At 35.0% G+C, this 16,772-nt stretch overlaps 1 protein-coding gene across 11 annotated transcripts in view; it reads right to left on the minus strand.

Moving 5' to 3' along the window:
• LOC106874333 (coiled-coil domain-containing protein 171) overlaps window positions 1–16,772 on the minus strand; it is a 186,359-nt gene that overhangs the window by 104,439 nt on the left and 65,148 nt on the right. For 10 of the 11 annotated variants that reach the window (XM_014922027.3, XM_014922026.3, XM_014922028.3 and 7 more), the window contains 2 exons: window positions 3,220–3,308; window positions 2,160–2,191 (listed from right to left, as the gene is read on the minus strand). In XM_014922027.3, coding sequence (XP_014777513.1) covers window positions 2,160–2,191; window positions 3,220–3,308 — 121 coding nt within the window. Of the gene's footprint in view, window positions 1–2,159; window positions 2,192–3,219; window positions 3,309–8,792; window positions 8,951–16,772 lie in introns of those variants that run through there. The other variant, XM_014922035.3, reaches the window with a different exon arrangement.

A 16,772-nucleotide genomic window follows, 5' to 3' on the forward strand; every position in this document is an offset into this window, starting at 1 on the left:
AGCATTAAACAAAATCTATTTAAAATTGAGTGAGTGCTTACTGCACTAGCACATCTACTGTATATTAAATCTTATCCCTGTGAGTAGTATAACATGTGGATTCAGAGAATCATGTTGCTAGCACAGAAAGTTCCTTTTATGGATTTGGTTAACAGTCCACATAGTAATCCAATGCAGAGAATTATAATGTAGAATGTCCATGCAACTGAAATCCAGAAGACCTGATTGCCAAAATTATTTCATGAGGATAAACTATAAAAGTCAGGAGTTATGCAAAGTGAATATACATTTATTTAGCCATGTGACATCCTTAGGATTATGGCCATTTCACAACCTTCTTCATGTAGTATTGATTTCAGGGAGGAAGAAATTATGCTTACATATTTGCATTATGTAAGGAAGGCTGGAACTAGATAAAATTAGCTTGGTTTGGTTAGTAAAAATAACAATTAGAGATAGAAATCAAAGGAATTGACTATCCTTCATGTCAGCTAAAAAGAAGAGAGATAAGAAGAGGAAGTAAATATAAAAATAAAATAAGTAGCTTAAAAAAGTAAATAAGAATATAAAAAAACAATGCAAATGAATTTTTAGTCAAAGTAATTAAATGGATGGCTAAGTTGGGAACAGACAACTGGAAGTTTAAAGATTAAACCAACAAGTAATATTGAACAACAGTAAGCTTCAGATTTGGGTTAAAAGGTCAGACGACCTCACACAATTGTACATTGTGAATATACAATTGTTAGTGTTGTGCATGCATATTAATGCAAATTTGTAAGCATTCCACACTGAAATTAATAATGCATAAAGAAGGTTCCACCAGGGGTAGCCATATATCTCCTCTATTGCAAGACACCCATCTCTATCCCACCATCACACTCTAATCTTATATCACCTGGCACAAAACCACCTCTTTTAATACTACTCCTGCCTCAGTTGAGGGGTCTTGCTTGCAATTTATTTGATGACCTTGCTGGTGATGGTGCCATGTAAATAAAAAGCACCCAGAACACTCAGTAAAGTGGTTGGTATCTGCCATAGAATCCATACCAAAGCTGAATCAGCTTGGTACCTATGACTGGCTGCCCTTCCTAATGCCAACCACTTTACAGAGTGTACTGGATGCTTTTTAGGTGGCAGCAGCATGGGTGATTTTATGTGGCATTGGCACAAGCACTATTACATGGGGCCAGCACAGGTGCTTGTTATGTGCCACTGGCACAGAACTCTTGCAGACCAGTCCATTTCAGCATACATATATCTTCAGCATATATATATATATATATATATATATATATATATATATATATATATATATATATATATATATATATATATATAGGGTAGCAAATATTTTCAGAAATTTCACTAGCAGTGGCCTAGCATGTATTAAAAGTCAACAGACAACATATTCTCAATACAAAATAGTGTACATTTAAACACAAGAGAAATTACCAATAACAGGTAATTTTACATGCTAGAAGAAGCAGTCAGAACGACCAAAACCACAAAAAATAACTAAATAACTAAATTATATGTTAATTGTTATGGCATGGTTACTGATGAGAATTCCCCTAGCAAATTATTTTATTTGCTAAAGAGATTCGAAACCTAGGTCTAACCGTAAATAAATAACAAGGTAAAAGTTTTTATTTTTCATTCTCTTTGAAATTGCTCTTAAATGTGGTTTTGGTCATTTTGACTGCTTCTTCTAGCGTGTAAAATTACCTGTTATATGTAATTTCTCTTGTGTTTAAATGTACACTATTTTATATTGAGAATATGTTGTCTGTTGACTTTTTATACATGCTAGGCCACTGGTAGAAAGAATATTAAACAATAAAACTCTTTCAATTGGGTTAAAAAGAACAAACCAAGAATGATTGTCCATAGAAGAGAAAAATATAAGACTGTTGGATATTAGAGCCTTGTGGGAGAGGGAGAGAGAGAGAGAGAGAGAGAGAGAGAGAGAGAGAGAGAGAGAGAGAGAGAGAGAGAGAGAGAGAGAGAGAGTGGGTTAATGATTTGCAAACCTGCATGTATTCATTGCATAACAGACACACTAGTATTTCCTGAACTGTTTCAGTTTTAGTATAAGAAACTGCCCAATATCTATTAAAGACATACATAGATATACATGTAGCTGTGTAACTTACCCTCATATTTCTTGACCGTTTCTGTAAGTGATCTGAAATGATAATAAAAATAATACTATGTTTTTTTTACTTCCTTTTTGTTCTTGGGTAATAAATGTTATTCATTCATTTATTTATTTATTGCATTGTCTACATTTATTGAAAATGGCTATTATTCTCTTCAAATTTTGTGTCTGGAACTTTCCTGTAATAAACAGTTCTGTTTAGTTCTAGCTATCTAAGTGGATAGGCCCATTTGCATTTATCAGAGATAGCATCAACAGGTTATAAATATCTGGTAGATGTATTTTGGTATGTGTGCAGCCAATTTATCAAGACAGAAGTGTAAAAGTACTGTGGCAGCATCCACTGAAATGTGTGAGGTGTATAATGTATATTTTGACATGGCTTCTTGGGACCAAAACAAGTTTTGGGTACCTCATTCCCCCTGTAATCACTGGGGAGTGTCTTCTAAGAGTTACAACTTTTACTTACTTGAAGAATGGAATTTTATGTTGCGAAACTATTTATAACTTTTTAGAATTAAAATTTAAATTGTTTATAAAAACTTTCAGTAGTATAGAATAAACATATCAGATATAAAATATTGTATGGGGGCAACTTACACATTAGTCATAAGCAAACCGAGTTCAAATTTTCCTCTGTGTGTGTGTGTGTGAGAGAGAGAGAGAGAGAGAGAGAGAGAGAGAGAGAGAGAGAGAGAGAGAGAGAGAGAGAGAGGGAGGGAGAGAGAGGGAGAGAGAGAGAGAGGGAGGGAGAGAGAGGGAGGGAGAGAGAGGGAGGGAGAGAGAGGGAGGGAGAGAGAGGGAGGGAGAGAGAGGGAGGGAGAGAGAGGGAGGGAGAGAGAGAGAGCAACCAATCAGAATAAGAAGACATTGTTAATACATATTTCAGAAGTGCAGCTAAGGAGAGAAACCCATACAATCTCCACCAAAAGGAAAAATACAATCTCAATGGCTTGGTTGGATATCTTGGCATCACAAAGACCAGTGCTTTTCCAACATTTAATATATCCTCCCTACCTCATTCTTATGTATGAAGAAAAGATTCAAAAACTTACATTTGTTGTTTCTCAAACATTATCTTCTCTTGTTGATACTCCAATTCTAGTGTGCTCTTCTGAGAATTCAGCTGGGACAACTCTTGCTCCTATGGAAATATATTAAAAAAATGGTAATTGTCAATTAAAAATAAAGTTACAGGATGAAAGAATTATGGGGTGGTGGGATTTCACAGGAGAAAATTATATAAAGACTTTTGTAGACAATGGGCTTGTAGAAAGAATGACTAAATCGGTCAGATTTTAATGTTAATCCTATTGGACATCAGAATTCAATAAATCATTTCGCTGGGAGTTTAGATGTAGAGATTGATGCTTTGGCCCACCTTTGCCCTTTGTTTGAGAGGGAAGAAAGGAGAAAGAAAAAAATTGTTTGTCATTTGGACTGGTGGGAAATAAATTTAAGCAACAATTTGAGGTAATGTATACACACACACACACACACACACACACACACACAAATGCATCCATATCCTGTCGTTTTTATAATGTTTAATATCACTGCAGTAAAAAGTCACCTAACATCTTATTCATTCAGTCATTTCAGTAGAAATGGAAGTAAAGAATATAGTTATATAGGAGTGGCACTTAAACACTTTAAAGGAGGGCAATAGGAGAGTATCTAAGGAGAGAAGACAGAAGATGAAGATTAGCATTCATGAGCTTTGCAGGTTGTTCTAGCAACAACACCTGTAGGTCACTATTTTGAGGAAGAGCAGCATGGTTAAAGTTGCAGTTCTGAGGAGTAAGACTGGGCAAGTGTTTAAAGGTGAGTCTTCAAGGAGATATAGTGAAGGGGAAGAGTACGACAAGTGGGTCTGGTTGGAGAGAGAGGGTATATAGCCAACTATTTCAGAGAAGCAGAGATAATTTTTCTCATTTTTAAAATATTTTTCTGGCTTTGTGAGGAGGGAAAGCAGCATCCATAACCCATTCCATGGTCTACACAACTGGTGGCAGAAGGAAGAAAATTATCTGTAGATCTGTGACCTGGTTTAAACGTTTGCAACAGAATGAACTCCACTAAAGACACCTAAGAGTCAGATAATGTGTCAAACCAGTGGTTCCCAAAGTGGGAAATAATGCACCGCCCTGGGAGTGGTGGAAAGATCAGGGGGGGGGCATTGAAGAAAAATGGGGTGATAATGGGGTGACCAAAATGGGGCAATGGATGTAAAAGAAAACAAAACGAAGAGTTAATTAGGTTAAGGTTTATTTGTGAAATACTGTTGTTTTAAATTTGCTGCAGAAAATGGTCCATGTCTGTGATGGTGGGTGGGGTGGGGGCACTAGGAATGTGGCCTGAGAACCGGGGGGGGGGGGGGGGAGGGGCAGCCTGAAAAAGTTTGCGAACCGCTGGGTTAAACCAAGAGATTGATAAAAGTATACAACTCAATAACAAGGATGGTTTTTAAGATGAGCTTTCACACAGTTTCTATCTTCCAAATTTCACTCACATGGCTATGGGTGGAAATACTTGTCCAAGGTGCCACTGTGTGGTACCTTGGGTAATAGTTGCAAAGTGAATTTGTTAATCACACAGCTGTATTAAAAGAATACTACTTGCTGGAATAGCAGTACAATTCTGCTATACTACTGTAGTAGAAGTATAGTAGTATATACTGCTGACACAACAAAGTGTAACACTGGTTTTTATTTAATCAACTCTGGAATAAAGAAACATGAGAAGATTTTAGCACAACTGAGATGCATGGTAAAATTCATGAACTTGGACATATTAGTCTGTGAGGTGGGGTAACTAGTGATACTTTTTTCTCTTAGACAACAGTAAGTCCTAAAACACCAGCTGTTTCTCTTCCCCACAGAATACACACTTATTTAAAGTCATGAATTTCACCTAAACAATGTCTGCCTATATAGAATACCACTACCAGTTTCCTCAAACTCTGTTTTTGCTTTCTTACTGGAATTTATCAAAGTTAAAGTACCAAACAATACATCAACCTGTTTACTAACTGTACCAATTCAGTTGAAAAAAAAAAAATAAATAAAAAGAATTCACTCTCATCAAAGCTAATATTGTTCTTAGTTACCTCCTCTGCAATTTCTATCAAGACTCATCTAGTTTGCAATCAAAATGGATAGCAAACTGGATAAAACTTACTCTGACTTCCACACTGTACAACCTTAATGGCATTGACAAGGTATGAACCTATATTTTACAGCTGTCATTGTATTAGGCCTCACAAATCTCTGGTGTTCTTTCAAAGTGATCACCATCTATAACATAACTGAGACTGTACTACACTCTTGGTTTCTTCTTTATGGCCAGAAAATACCTCAGCCTTAAATAGTTGTTGACCATATGCAAGGTACAGGTGTAACCCACATTATAGTACTGTCTATGTATATCTGAGATAAGAAGGCAATCACACACACACACACACAGACATTTTGATAAAATCAGTCTGATAAAAATCTAATAAAAATCTGTCTGCTCTAACCACTGACATATTGATGCAATGTGTCAGTCTTCTCTCACTCTTATCACCACTACAGTAGCTTTTACTCTTCTGCTAACTATCTACCAACTCGGCCCAACCTGATTTGTTCCACCTGCCATTTCACCTCATTACTCTTGTGTGTCCAAACCATCAGAATCTGCACTACTCACACTCACCTCTCCCTGCCTGTGGAAACCTAATATCGTGTCTGTGATTTTTCCTTCAAACACAGGCTATTTGATAATCAAACTGAACTTCATCGATCTGAGAAGGTCAGTAAGTTTTCAAACATTTCCCCTTCTTCTTCTTACTAAATTCACTAACAACTATTACTGATAGCATTTCAGCCACCACAACCATCATCAGCATCAACCTTTCTTTCATCATAAACAACAAATGAATTTATAAAAGCCTTCAAAATTAGAAATCACTGGCTTCATCTGTGAAATATTGCTATCAATGACAACCTTAACTTCTCTCAGATGCTAACCATTAAATTTTGATAAAGTAGTCCTTTCAGATAATTTAGGTATTCCATCAATATCACATTTATCAATGAAATTATCTTGAACACTCAACCCCTACCATAATGATTAATGAATGTTTCCCATGAGCAACTACAAAATACATCACATGATATTTTCATGATTGAGTTGTCAGAAAAGGTAGTATTCAACAAGAAAATTAATGTTATGTAGTTTAATGCAACATGTTTCTCCATTTAAATCTTGCTTGTTTCAATCTCACTACATTCACTTCCAAAATCTGAAAGGAGTTGGAGACAGACATTAACTAATAACAATCTTCTCTAACAATTTGAATCTTTAATGACTTTTGTTAAACCAGATCTCCTGACAACCTACTCTCCAATGCCATTCACCAGTAGGTCATTGCCCATGAAAAATTATTTGTTGAAAACAAAGCAAAGACTGCACCTCAAAGACTGGTCTTTTTCTTGAAGGCCAGAAAATACTTGAAGTTCCATCAAAAAAAGAATCCTCTACAAAATTCAAATGGTGAACTGATCCTACATCATGGATGCTGCTGCAGCTACACACCAGACATCTTAGACTACATCTCCCAAGGTCACTCAATTGATCTGCTTAAAGCTGCTTCCCAACACACTCCAACCTCTGGTCTATAGATATGCTCTCCTTTCTCTCTCTCATTGTCTCTGTCTCTCAGCCTTTTCTAATGCTATAGCAGTGGAATCTATTCTTCAGTGTAGCCTGTTCATGTATCACACCCACTCAGACATTCTCAACTAACTTGTCTCATACCTTCTCTCATCCCTTTATATTGTGCCTCCCCTCATAGCACTGCACTAACCAATCCACCCAGCTCCAAATTCCAGTCATCTGGAATCCTGGCCCTATCCATGAACCTACTGCAGCCATCAACTTGCACCTATTGCTCCAAATTGGATGGTCTGCAAAGGCCATGGACATAACTTTCTCCATACCAAACCAATTAAAAAACATCAGGAGAGAGGATGATACCTACTATCTCTCTTAGTACCTAACTCATAAAACTGGTTATAGAACATAGGTAAATGCATAGTGAGTGGACCTGTCTACTATCTCTGTTAGTACTAATAGAACTGGTTATAAAATAATGATAGATGTCTGGTAAGTGAAGATATCAACTGTTTCAGTTAGCATCTAACTAATGCAATTAGTTATAGAGCACAGGATGATATTGGGGGAAAGTTAAAAGTTGTAGCAACAGTAATGTCAATATTTGTACATATCAACACATAGAGATATTATAGTCGCTACCATATTATTACAGTTATAATAACCAGGTACTCTAAATATATAATGGGATTACAAGCTACAAATGAATTGTTAACTTCATTTTTAAGAGGTAATTTACGTTTTGATTTCTTTTAATTACATACAAAGTACAATGAATTTGACTGAATTGATAGTATAGTTTTGGTATTTAGATTAGCCATAGTGAAAGGCAAAGTGAATCCTTGCAAATTTTGGACAAAAACAAGTACAAGAGAATGTAGAAAATAACATTCTTCTTATAAACACATTTGATATTCAGTAAAAATAAAACTAAGACAAATCAATGGATATTACAGAAATAATAATTGAAAATATTTGGTAAGAAAAATGGCTAGACAAGTGCTGAATCTGGAATACTTTTACAAGAAGTTATTTCATCTTTACAATTTTTGTTATTCAAAACATTATTAGGTTTTATATGATATGAGAGCGATAAATCTAAAAATGTAGATATTTGATTATAAAACGACAATCTAATGTTCTATTTATCACTAATGATAGCAGTAAGGCTCACTGAAGCAACTAGTGGATAAATGCAAACAATACAGCAAGACTAGAACTCCAGACTAGCAGTTAGGTAGTGTGACACCTCAACTATTCAGCTATAAATATATCTATTACCATTATTAAAATAATTAATAGTTTGTCAGAACTTAGATCTTTATATTATATTATCTGAAGTGATAAATATGGTATTTATATTATCTAGGAGAAATAGGTAACCAGCTGTATTATTAATTTCTTTGCTTGCAAGTCCATCAGTGTATGAATCGACTTGTGGTACATTTCTCAATATAGCATAAGAACTCTCATAGTTTTACACTATTAAGGTTTCTTAATAATAAATGCTCTGCTAAGGTAAACAGAATTTCCTACATGTACAACTCTCAAATATTTCTAAACTTCCTTATGATAATTTAAAAAAAAAAATTTTTTAATCTATTGCCATTACTTAGTAAGTGGAGCTAAACATTTCTATTTGGATAAGATACAATTCTATTAACGATTTTGCTAATCAATCATATGCACTCACTTTTGAAAGCTAACAAAACCACTCATTTGAACAGTCTGTCTTGCACTGCACAATGAAGAGCTCTGTCATTCAGTGATAGTTATTTATAGCCAAATAGATTAAGCTATTATAAATGAAGTGTCTTTGTCAGAGATACAGGGCAATATCATTAAGTTAGCACAGCAGTCAATAACTAATCATGTAAATTGTCATCTTAGCTTGTTTTATACCCATTTATTTAAATATAGATTCTCTTTTGAATGTAACAGCCAGAGTAAAACTTTTCAAAGATTTGCTTACCAAATAGTCACTCCGTTTTGTCGTTCATTTATCTAACAAATGATATCAAAATAATAACATTCCTTAAATTAGCTTGACAATTGCCACAAATCTCTACCTTTCCATAACACTTCAATATGGTAAATCGTATATCTGCCATTTCAGACGAGTTAATGTCCTTGAATTGACACCAGATACATTGCATAGTAATAAGCCGACGGAAGTTACTTCCCTTGCTATTTCACCGCTACTCAGATAGTTGACTGCAAGACTGCTTTTCATAGCCTTAGAACATATATTATACATCATTAATAAATGACGAAACTGAAGTATGAGACATATCTATTATTATATTTTTAAAAATTGAATAGAAATCTTTATTAATGAACAATCTTTACAATCATAACTATTATTACAGATAATCGTATTATCATCATCATCATCACCACTACTACTACTACTACTACTACTACTACAGCAGCAGCAGTAGTCATTACACAATAGAAAATCAGAAAAATCATGTTTCATTTGGAGTCAACAGGAATAGTCTTCTACTATTCCAATCCTAACATGTACATATCTAAGCAGCAGGTTTCACAGTCAGAATTTAATAACAACTCTTGCTTAAGTAATTTAAAAACTTAGCAATTGGAGAGCTGTATTTTCTTTCACTATTTTCCATATGGTGGGGTATACTAGCTGAGAATATACCTTGAAGTTTGTTGCTTAACCCAGGGATAAAGGGCAAAAACATTTCATGCAAAGGTGTTATTACTGGTTCATTTATCCTATCTCCTCCTCATAATCATCATCATTTAACATCTTCTTTTCCATGCTTGCAAGAGTCAAATGGAATTTGTCAAGGCAGATTCTCAATGGTTGGATGTCCTTCCTCTCACCAACCCATACCTATTTCTAGGCATGATAATACTCCTCCATAGCCACACATGTTCTTTGTGGAAAACTGGAAATGAACAATTTTGTTTGAGTGACAGCAATACTTGTTTACAACCATCATATGACATCAAGACAAAAGTGCCTACAAACAGTCATTCCTTGTTTCCTTGCGTTATTCAAACATTGCATTTTGAAAATTTTGTAATAGAGAAGCTGATGGAAGTATAGGTCTTCTGTTGGAATTCAATGTCATAACAAAATTTTCAGAAAGAATGCTTCCACAATGCAGGGATGGTGCCCATGTGCATGTGCACACACACACACACACACACACACACACACATTATTATATATCATTATCATTTAATGTCTGTGTTCCATGCTGGCATGGGCCAGATGGTTCAACAGAATCTGATGTACCATAGGACTAATGTTTCCTATGGCATGATTTCCCTTTCCTAACATCAGCCACTTTACAGAGTGAACTGGGTGCATTTTCATGGCACTGGCGAGGTCATAAAGTAACTTGCATGACATGGTCCACCAACTGAGTGGGGGTGCATTATTGAGGGAGGTGGTTTTATGCCAGGTGTAAAGAGGCTAATGTAGTAAAGAGGGACAAGAACAGGTGCTTTGCTGTAGAGGAGATACAAGGCTACCCCAGCCCAAAAAGGAGAAAAGATGAGGTGTCAGGATTTACCCTCAAGGAACAAAAAAGTGGATAAAGAGAGAACAGGGATGGAGAATCAAAGGATTGTTGGTTTCATGAGAATGACAGAGTTAGTAATGATGATAGAGGTGGATGCAGTGAGTGGTGAAGATGGGTGGTGGCATACTTAATGGCAAATCTCGATTTGGGAGGAGGAGATAGAGGAAAATAGAAGTGGAGTAGTGAGGGAGAGGTGGTAAGTATCACTACTTAAAGTGGGGGAGGTGAACAGTAATAAAACGCTTAGTTTTAGAATGGTGGCAGCTGATGAAGGAAATGTTTTCTATGTGGCCTGTGTGTTTTCTGTACTCTGTTTATCATTTTGTCTACGTTTTGTTTGCAACGTCCTGTACCCAGATATGCATCTATATATACAGGTAGATGTAGGTATGTACATACATGTACGTATATATGCATATACTCATTTATTATTTGTATCACATGATCGAACGCACGCGTCATCCCTGCTAATAAAATCATTGTTGGATAAAAAATTGGGAGGTGATGTCAAGTGTATGATGTGTGTGGGGTAAAGGGATGTACAGTGTATAGTGACAGAGATCAGAGGCATATGGGAGTGGATATGGTGAGTGATAAACAAAGGCAGGGAGCATGTTGATGGCTGATATGAGAAAATGTTTAGAAGAAAGAAGTGTTCAGAGAAAAAGGTGCTAATTGGAAAATATGGTAGTAAAGGATGCTGTTCAGAATATGGGATAGGTCACAAAGGAAGAGATTCCAAGAAGAGGGATATCTGAGAGCACAAAGGTGGTGAGTGAAATATGTGCTCATGAATTTACAGAAGCAGAGGAAATAATGCTGTAGTTAGAAGGGTGAAAAAGGGAAGGGTGATGAGTGTTACAAAGATGAATTGTGAGGAAGGCTCAACAGAAACAGATTGGCTGCATGGACATAGACACAAACCTCATTTTTTTCTGAGATAAATGGGTATTTTCAAGCATAGTGAATCACCTATAACCTTAGTCATATGTAATCTCTGTGAAGCTCAGCAATCTTAAGTTGGTCCTCACTACTTTGTCCTACGTCTTCTTAGGTCTCCCTCTTCTACAAGTTCTATCTACATTTAACTATTGGTACTTCTTTATGTAGCTGTCCTCAACCTTATGCATCACATGATAATGGTAACATAGTTTTCTCTCTAGCACATTACATCTCATTCCTCTTACATCCAATTTTTCTCTTAACACATTTTCCCTTTTCACATCTTTGCAAGTCCTCTGCATTCAAGGTCCATATTTCATTACTATGTATCATGTTTGCATTCAAGCATCATATAAGCTGTCTTTCCCTCTGAGAACAAGGGATTTTGCTACCAAAAGAGGTAATTGCACAATGAACTTTCTCTAGGTTTTGCTTTCACACCTACAATTTCTTTTCTAATTCTACTAGAAATTCATCTATAAGAACAAGATTGTCAGCATAATGGAACTCCCATGGGTAATCAGTTTTAAACTCTTCTGTTACAGCCTGGAAGACTATGATAAATTAGAGGAGACTTGTGAACTTCTACTTGCGCACTAAATCTATTGCTGTACTCTTTGCTAAATCTCACCTTACTGACAGCATCCCTGTATATGGCTTGAATGGCTTTCACTGGCCATTCATCTATTCTTAGCTAGCCAATGACAACCAGATCATGAAGGAAGGGACCCTGTTGAAGACTTTTACCAGGATGAGGAAAGCCAAGTATAGTGGTTTACTTTTGGTCAAATATTTTTCCTGAAATTGTCTTACAAGACAGAGGGTATTGGTATTACCACTCAACTGAATCACCAACTCCCAGATAATCAAACATTCAAGGCCAAGTAAGTAAATCATCATCATCGTCATTTAACATCTGTTGTCCATGCTGGCATGTGAACTAAAAGAAATAACTAGCTAGGTGTGATATACTGTATGTCTACTATTAAGATAGTGATGGCAGGGCAAAGAAGTGGGGATGAAAGGGGTGGAAAAATAGAGAAGGAAGTCTGTAAATCTTTAAGAGATTAATGAAAATCTTACTTTTTTTGAAAAAAATGCTTAGAACAACACAGCACTTAAATATTTATACATTCTAAAAGAAAAAAAATAACTATATTTTTATCCACAAATGAGTTATGAATAATAAATATGGAGCAGTGATAGACATCGTGTAATTATATTATATCTTTCAAGAAAAAAGCAATCAGCACAACTTAACTTTATTGATATTCATATCAATTCATGATATTCATATGTCCTGAGAGTGAATAGACATAGTTGAGAAAGAAGGCTATAATACTGACCAATGAAAAGATACAGAGAAGTCAGTGAAGTACAGAAGGAAGTCTGTAATCTCCAAGAGAAATCTTTCATACACAAGGCTGATCTTCAGCTGTTGCAATTAATTTTTTTAAATGATCTTCATGCTTTTAGGTGAGCTGCTCAGTGGATTGTCAGGTGAACTTCACAATATGAGTTCAAAATCAATAACATATCTGATAAAATTATCAATCATTTCTTGGTAGACTAAAGTATGATTCAGATTAGTTTCATAGACCTCTTTACAAATAAATTATATATCATGCAAAAGTCCTTTCTTCAATTCATGACATGAATGTACAACAAAACTGGAGAAATCAAGGGATTGGTGGTCTAATAGTTCATAGAGATACTAAAGAACTTGTCAGCTCTTGCAGCATGTGTGCTAAATAAGATTTAAAAACATTCCTTGTAATAATAAGTGACCTGTATCACACCTTTAGATGAGATTACATATAGATTGTGAATATGTACAAAATACTGGGAATGTGTTAATTATAGTTGACTCAATCACTACTTGAAGCTGTTTTATATTCTAGTACAAACTTGGAGTGGTATTAGACAAAGAAAATAAGTTATAGCTCATTTAATTAAAAGGATGGTTAAATTAACTTTGTTACAAGCATTGTAAGTCTAACCTGTTGTTCAAAGTCTAATAGGGCAGCAGAAAGAGATGTGGAAACAATAAAGTCTGCATTACACGGTTACAGTCTAGCAGTTGGAGAAAGGGCTCCTTTCAATGAGTGTAGTGCATTTGATGCATGCAAATTATCTTTAGCAGAGAAATTACTCGGTAGAAAATTAAGAACAGTAGTAAACCCTTTTTCAAAGGTTTGACAGTATAATGAAATTTACTTCTTACGAAGTCGAACAGTTTAATGAAACTTGTGCAGATGCATGCTATCTAATTCATGCTGGCAGAAACACAGTCTGGATTAAATCTGAATGTGAAAAACCTTAGTTAGCATCAATTTAACAAATGGTTTCTAAATAACTTTCTCCAAACACATCTGCTTATCAAGATAATGTTATCTGTGGACCAACATCACCAACTTTTCTATCTCCTGTGGAGCTGTCACTTGATCATGTGATCTTTTCAGTAATGTTCCTAAAAGGTCAACATCATCAATTTCTCCATTTTAATACTGGGAATATTCAATCTCCATTACCTCCCACAGTGCCAAAGCTACTAAATCATGCTAATCCTCACAACAACTTAATCAGTGGTACAATACTACCACACAGGAGATATAAAATCACAAAAGGAATTCAAAAGTCACAAAAGCTACAATGACAAAGACAATTTATCTTTTGTGGCTGTAGTAATGTTATATTTACAGTATCCTATTATTAATAGGGAAATGTATCAAGTCAACATCTTTATGTTGTATCAGTTTACTTAATCTATGGCATTGTTATATTAATGTTGCTGTGATGTTTTCAGGCTTGCACAGAGTAAGGGCTACTTAAAGTGACTTTTAATCCAATGTCAAAGAAATGTTTCATGGTATACAGTGTGGATAATATTGGAAAACTCTAAAATTTGATCATAATAACTATTGGAAGTTTTGAACTTACTGTTGTGAAAATATGTATCCATCATAAACATAACACCACTACTCTGGTAAGACTTGATTGAACAGACTTATGATCAAAACTGTTCTAGCCATGATCTTTCTGTCATTTTCCCCCCATTAAAATAAATATCTAGGACAATATTGTCTAATGTGTCATTTCTCATTCTAAGATGGTAGGGTGTGATATAAAGGAGATTTAGTTGCTATTTCTAGCAGATTAAATGATCATGTAGTGGCTTGTTGTTGTGACTTCTTTTTTTTTTTTTTAGTATTGGATCTACAGGTACAAGATTCTGGCAATTACTGTAACTAATTTATCTATCTAAAGACAAGTTGATTATTATTATTTTTAGTCCTTGAATAAGAGGAATACTAGTATCTGGCCTCTTGTTTTGCTTTTTTTACTTTCACATTTACAAAACAAAAATAGAAAATTAATATGAGAGAGAGAGAGAGAGAGAGAAAAACTGAAGTAATAAAGACTCTTTGGTTGTAGAGGAGTTGGGTAGGCAATGCATGGAGTTATAATCTCTGTGTTTGTGTATATGTGTGTATGCATGTGCGCACCTTCTATGTAACTATGTGAATGTGTGTATTTCTGTTTGAATGTGTATACATATCATCTCATAGCTAGTTTCTATTAGAGAATTGGTTGAACAGACCTTCAACAATTGGTCCATTCAACCAATTGTTTCTTGAGTTAACCCTGACAACCTTAATTAAAACCTAATCTATTCTCTCTATATTTCCTTTCCCCACTTTGTTCTCTCTATCTTCAAATTTACTGTTTATTTCTTATTATTATCTTACAGCATTTCCTATCAATTTAAAATCAATTTTAATCATCTAACTGAGCCACTTCCAATTTCTTTCTTTTAATCTTCAAATGCCTGTTTCCAAACAGGTTTCTTATCCTATAAATATTTCTTACATGACACTTCACTGCTTTAATAAATCACATTGCATAAAACCTGTATTTTTATATATAGATGGAATATTTTTTCTCTCAACACATTAACATTGTTAAAATCTTTCTACTTACAAACTTTACTAATTCAATTAATATTCACATCATTGATTAAATAATGTTAGAAGTTAGAATTAAGTTGAATGCACCTAACTTCTCTTTCATCTGGCTGAGTTCAAATCCCAGTGCAGTAAAGTCTATCTTTAAATAATTCCATAGTTTATGAAATAACAACCACAAGGAATCTTTTATATAGTGACATAACCTCCAAGAAATAGTAGTCAAATTGCTCTCAGGTCTCATTCTAACATCTTATAAAAGTAAAAACACATTGAATAATGCATTCCTAGATACATTGAATAAAAAATGGTAAAACCATAAATAGAACATCTCTGATAATAGGTCTGTTTGATCAAGGCTGCTCTAGGGGCCAGACAACATCAACAAAAATAAGAACTAGGAATGTGTTAAGGTTGAGTCAATTGACTCTATTGTTTGTTCTCATCTACCACAACAGTGGTTCACAAAGTGGGTGGCATTGCTCCCCTGGGAGCGGTGGAAAGTTCCAAGGGGACATTGAAGGAAAGTGGGGCAATAATGGGGTAGTGATTCATGTAAAAACAACAAAATAATGGGTTCATTAGGTTAAGTTCTATTTGTGAAATACAGTTGCTTTGAATTTGCTTTAGAAAGAGGTCTATGATTGTGATGGTTAGTTGGGGTGGTGGTGCTAGGACTGTGGCCTGAGTGTCAAGGGGGCGGCAGCCCGAAAAAGTTTGGGAACCGTTACTGTACTACAACAACAAACAGGTGATGAAGAACAAGTGACAAGAGTCAGCAGCTATGCAATAAAGGGATCAGCTGATGTATGCAGGAGAGGCAATTGTCACAGTGGAGATATGTGATGTGAGTATGTGGAGAAGAGCTTTGGGTGAATAAATGCTGTGTATTGTGAGTGGAAGACTAACAACAATATAGGAAGAAATAGTGAGACTAGATCTCAGGAAGGTTTTTATACAAGAGGGGGTGTGACAATATACTGCACAGTAGATCTATCAAGTTCATGCTAACTTGGAAAATAGGCATTAGAGTATCAATGATGGTAAGGATGATGGTGATAATGATGTTCATGATAAAAGCATGGTCGCTACAACTAACACTTTACCCTCTCTTATAAAAACAGGCGAGAAATTATGCCTATGTAAGTAATGTTTATTTTTTGAAATATGAAGTGATAAGAATAATGACTACCAGATTAAAGGATCTTTTTTAAAACGGGGGCCACATTTTTCATTAACGAAACACTTTGAAACTTGGAACACTGGTAGAATGTGTCATATATAACATCTTTTTCTCTTAGTCTTCTTAAAAAAAAAAGAAATCCCTAAGTTATTCCATGTTAAAGTTGTCGTATTTCTGTAATTTCAACCAATCACTGACGTCCATTCAGCCGATATACATTAAGTGCCGACTACATAAACAAACGGTTAGGGTTAGGGTTAGGGTAAAACAGCAAATTTAAAAAGAAAAAAAAGCAAATAAAATGA

This window comes from Octopus bimaculoides, chromosome 2 (genome assembly GCF_046866305.1).
Source record: "Octopus bimaculoides isolate indiv1 chromosome 2, ASM4686630v1, whole genome shotgun sequence".
NCBI lineage: Eukaryota > Metazoa > Mollusca > Cephalopoda > Octopoda > Octopodidae > Octopus > Octopus bimaculoides.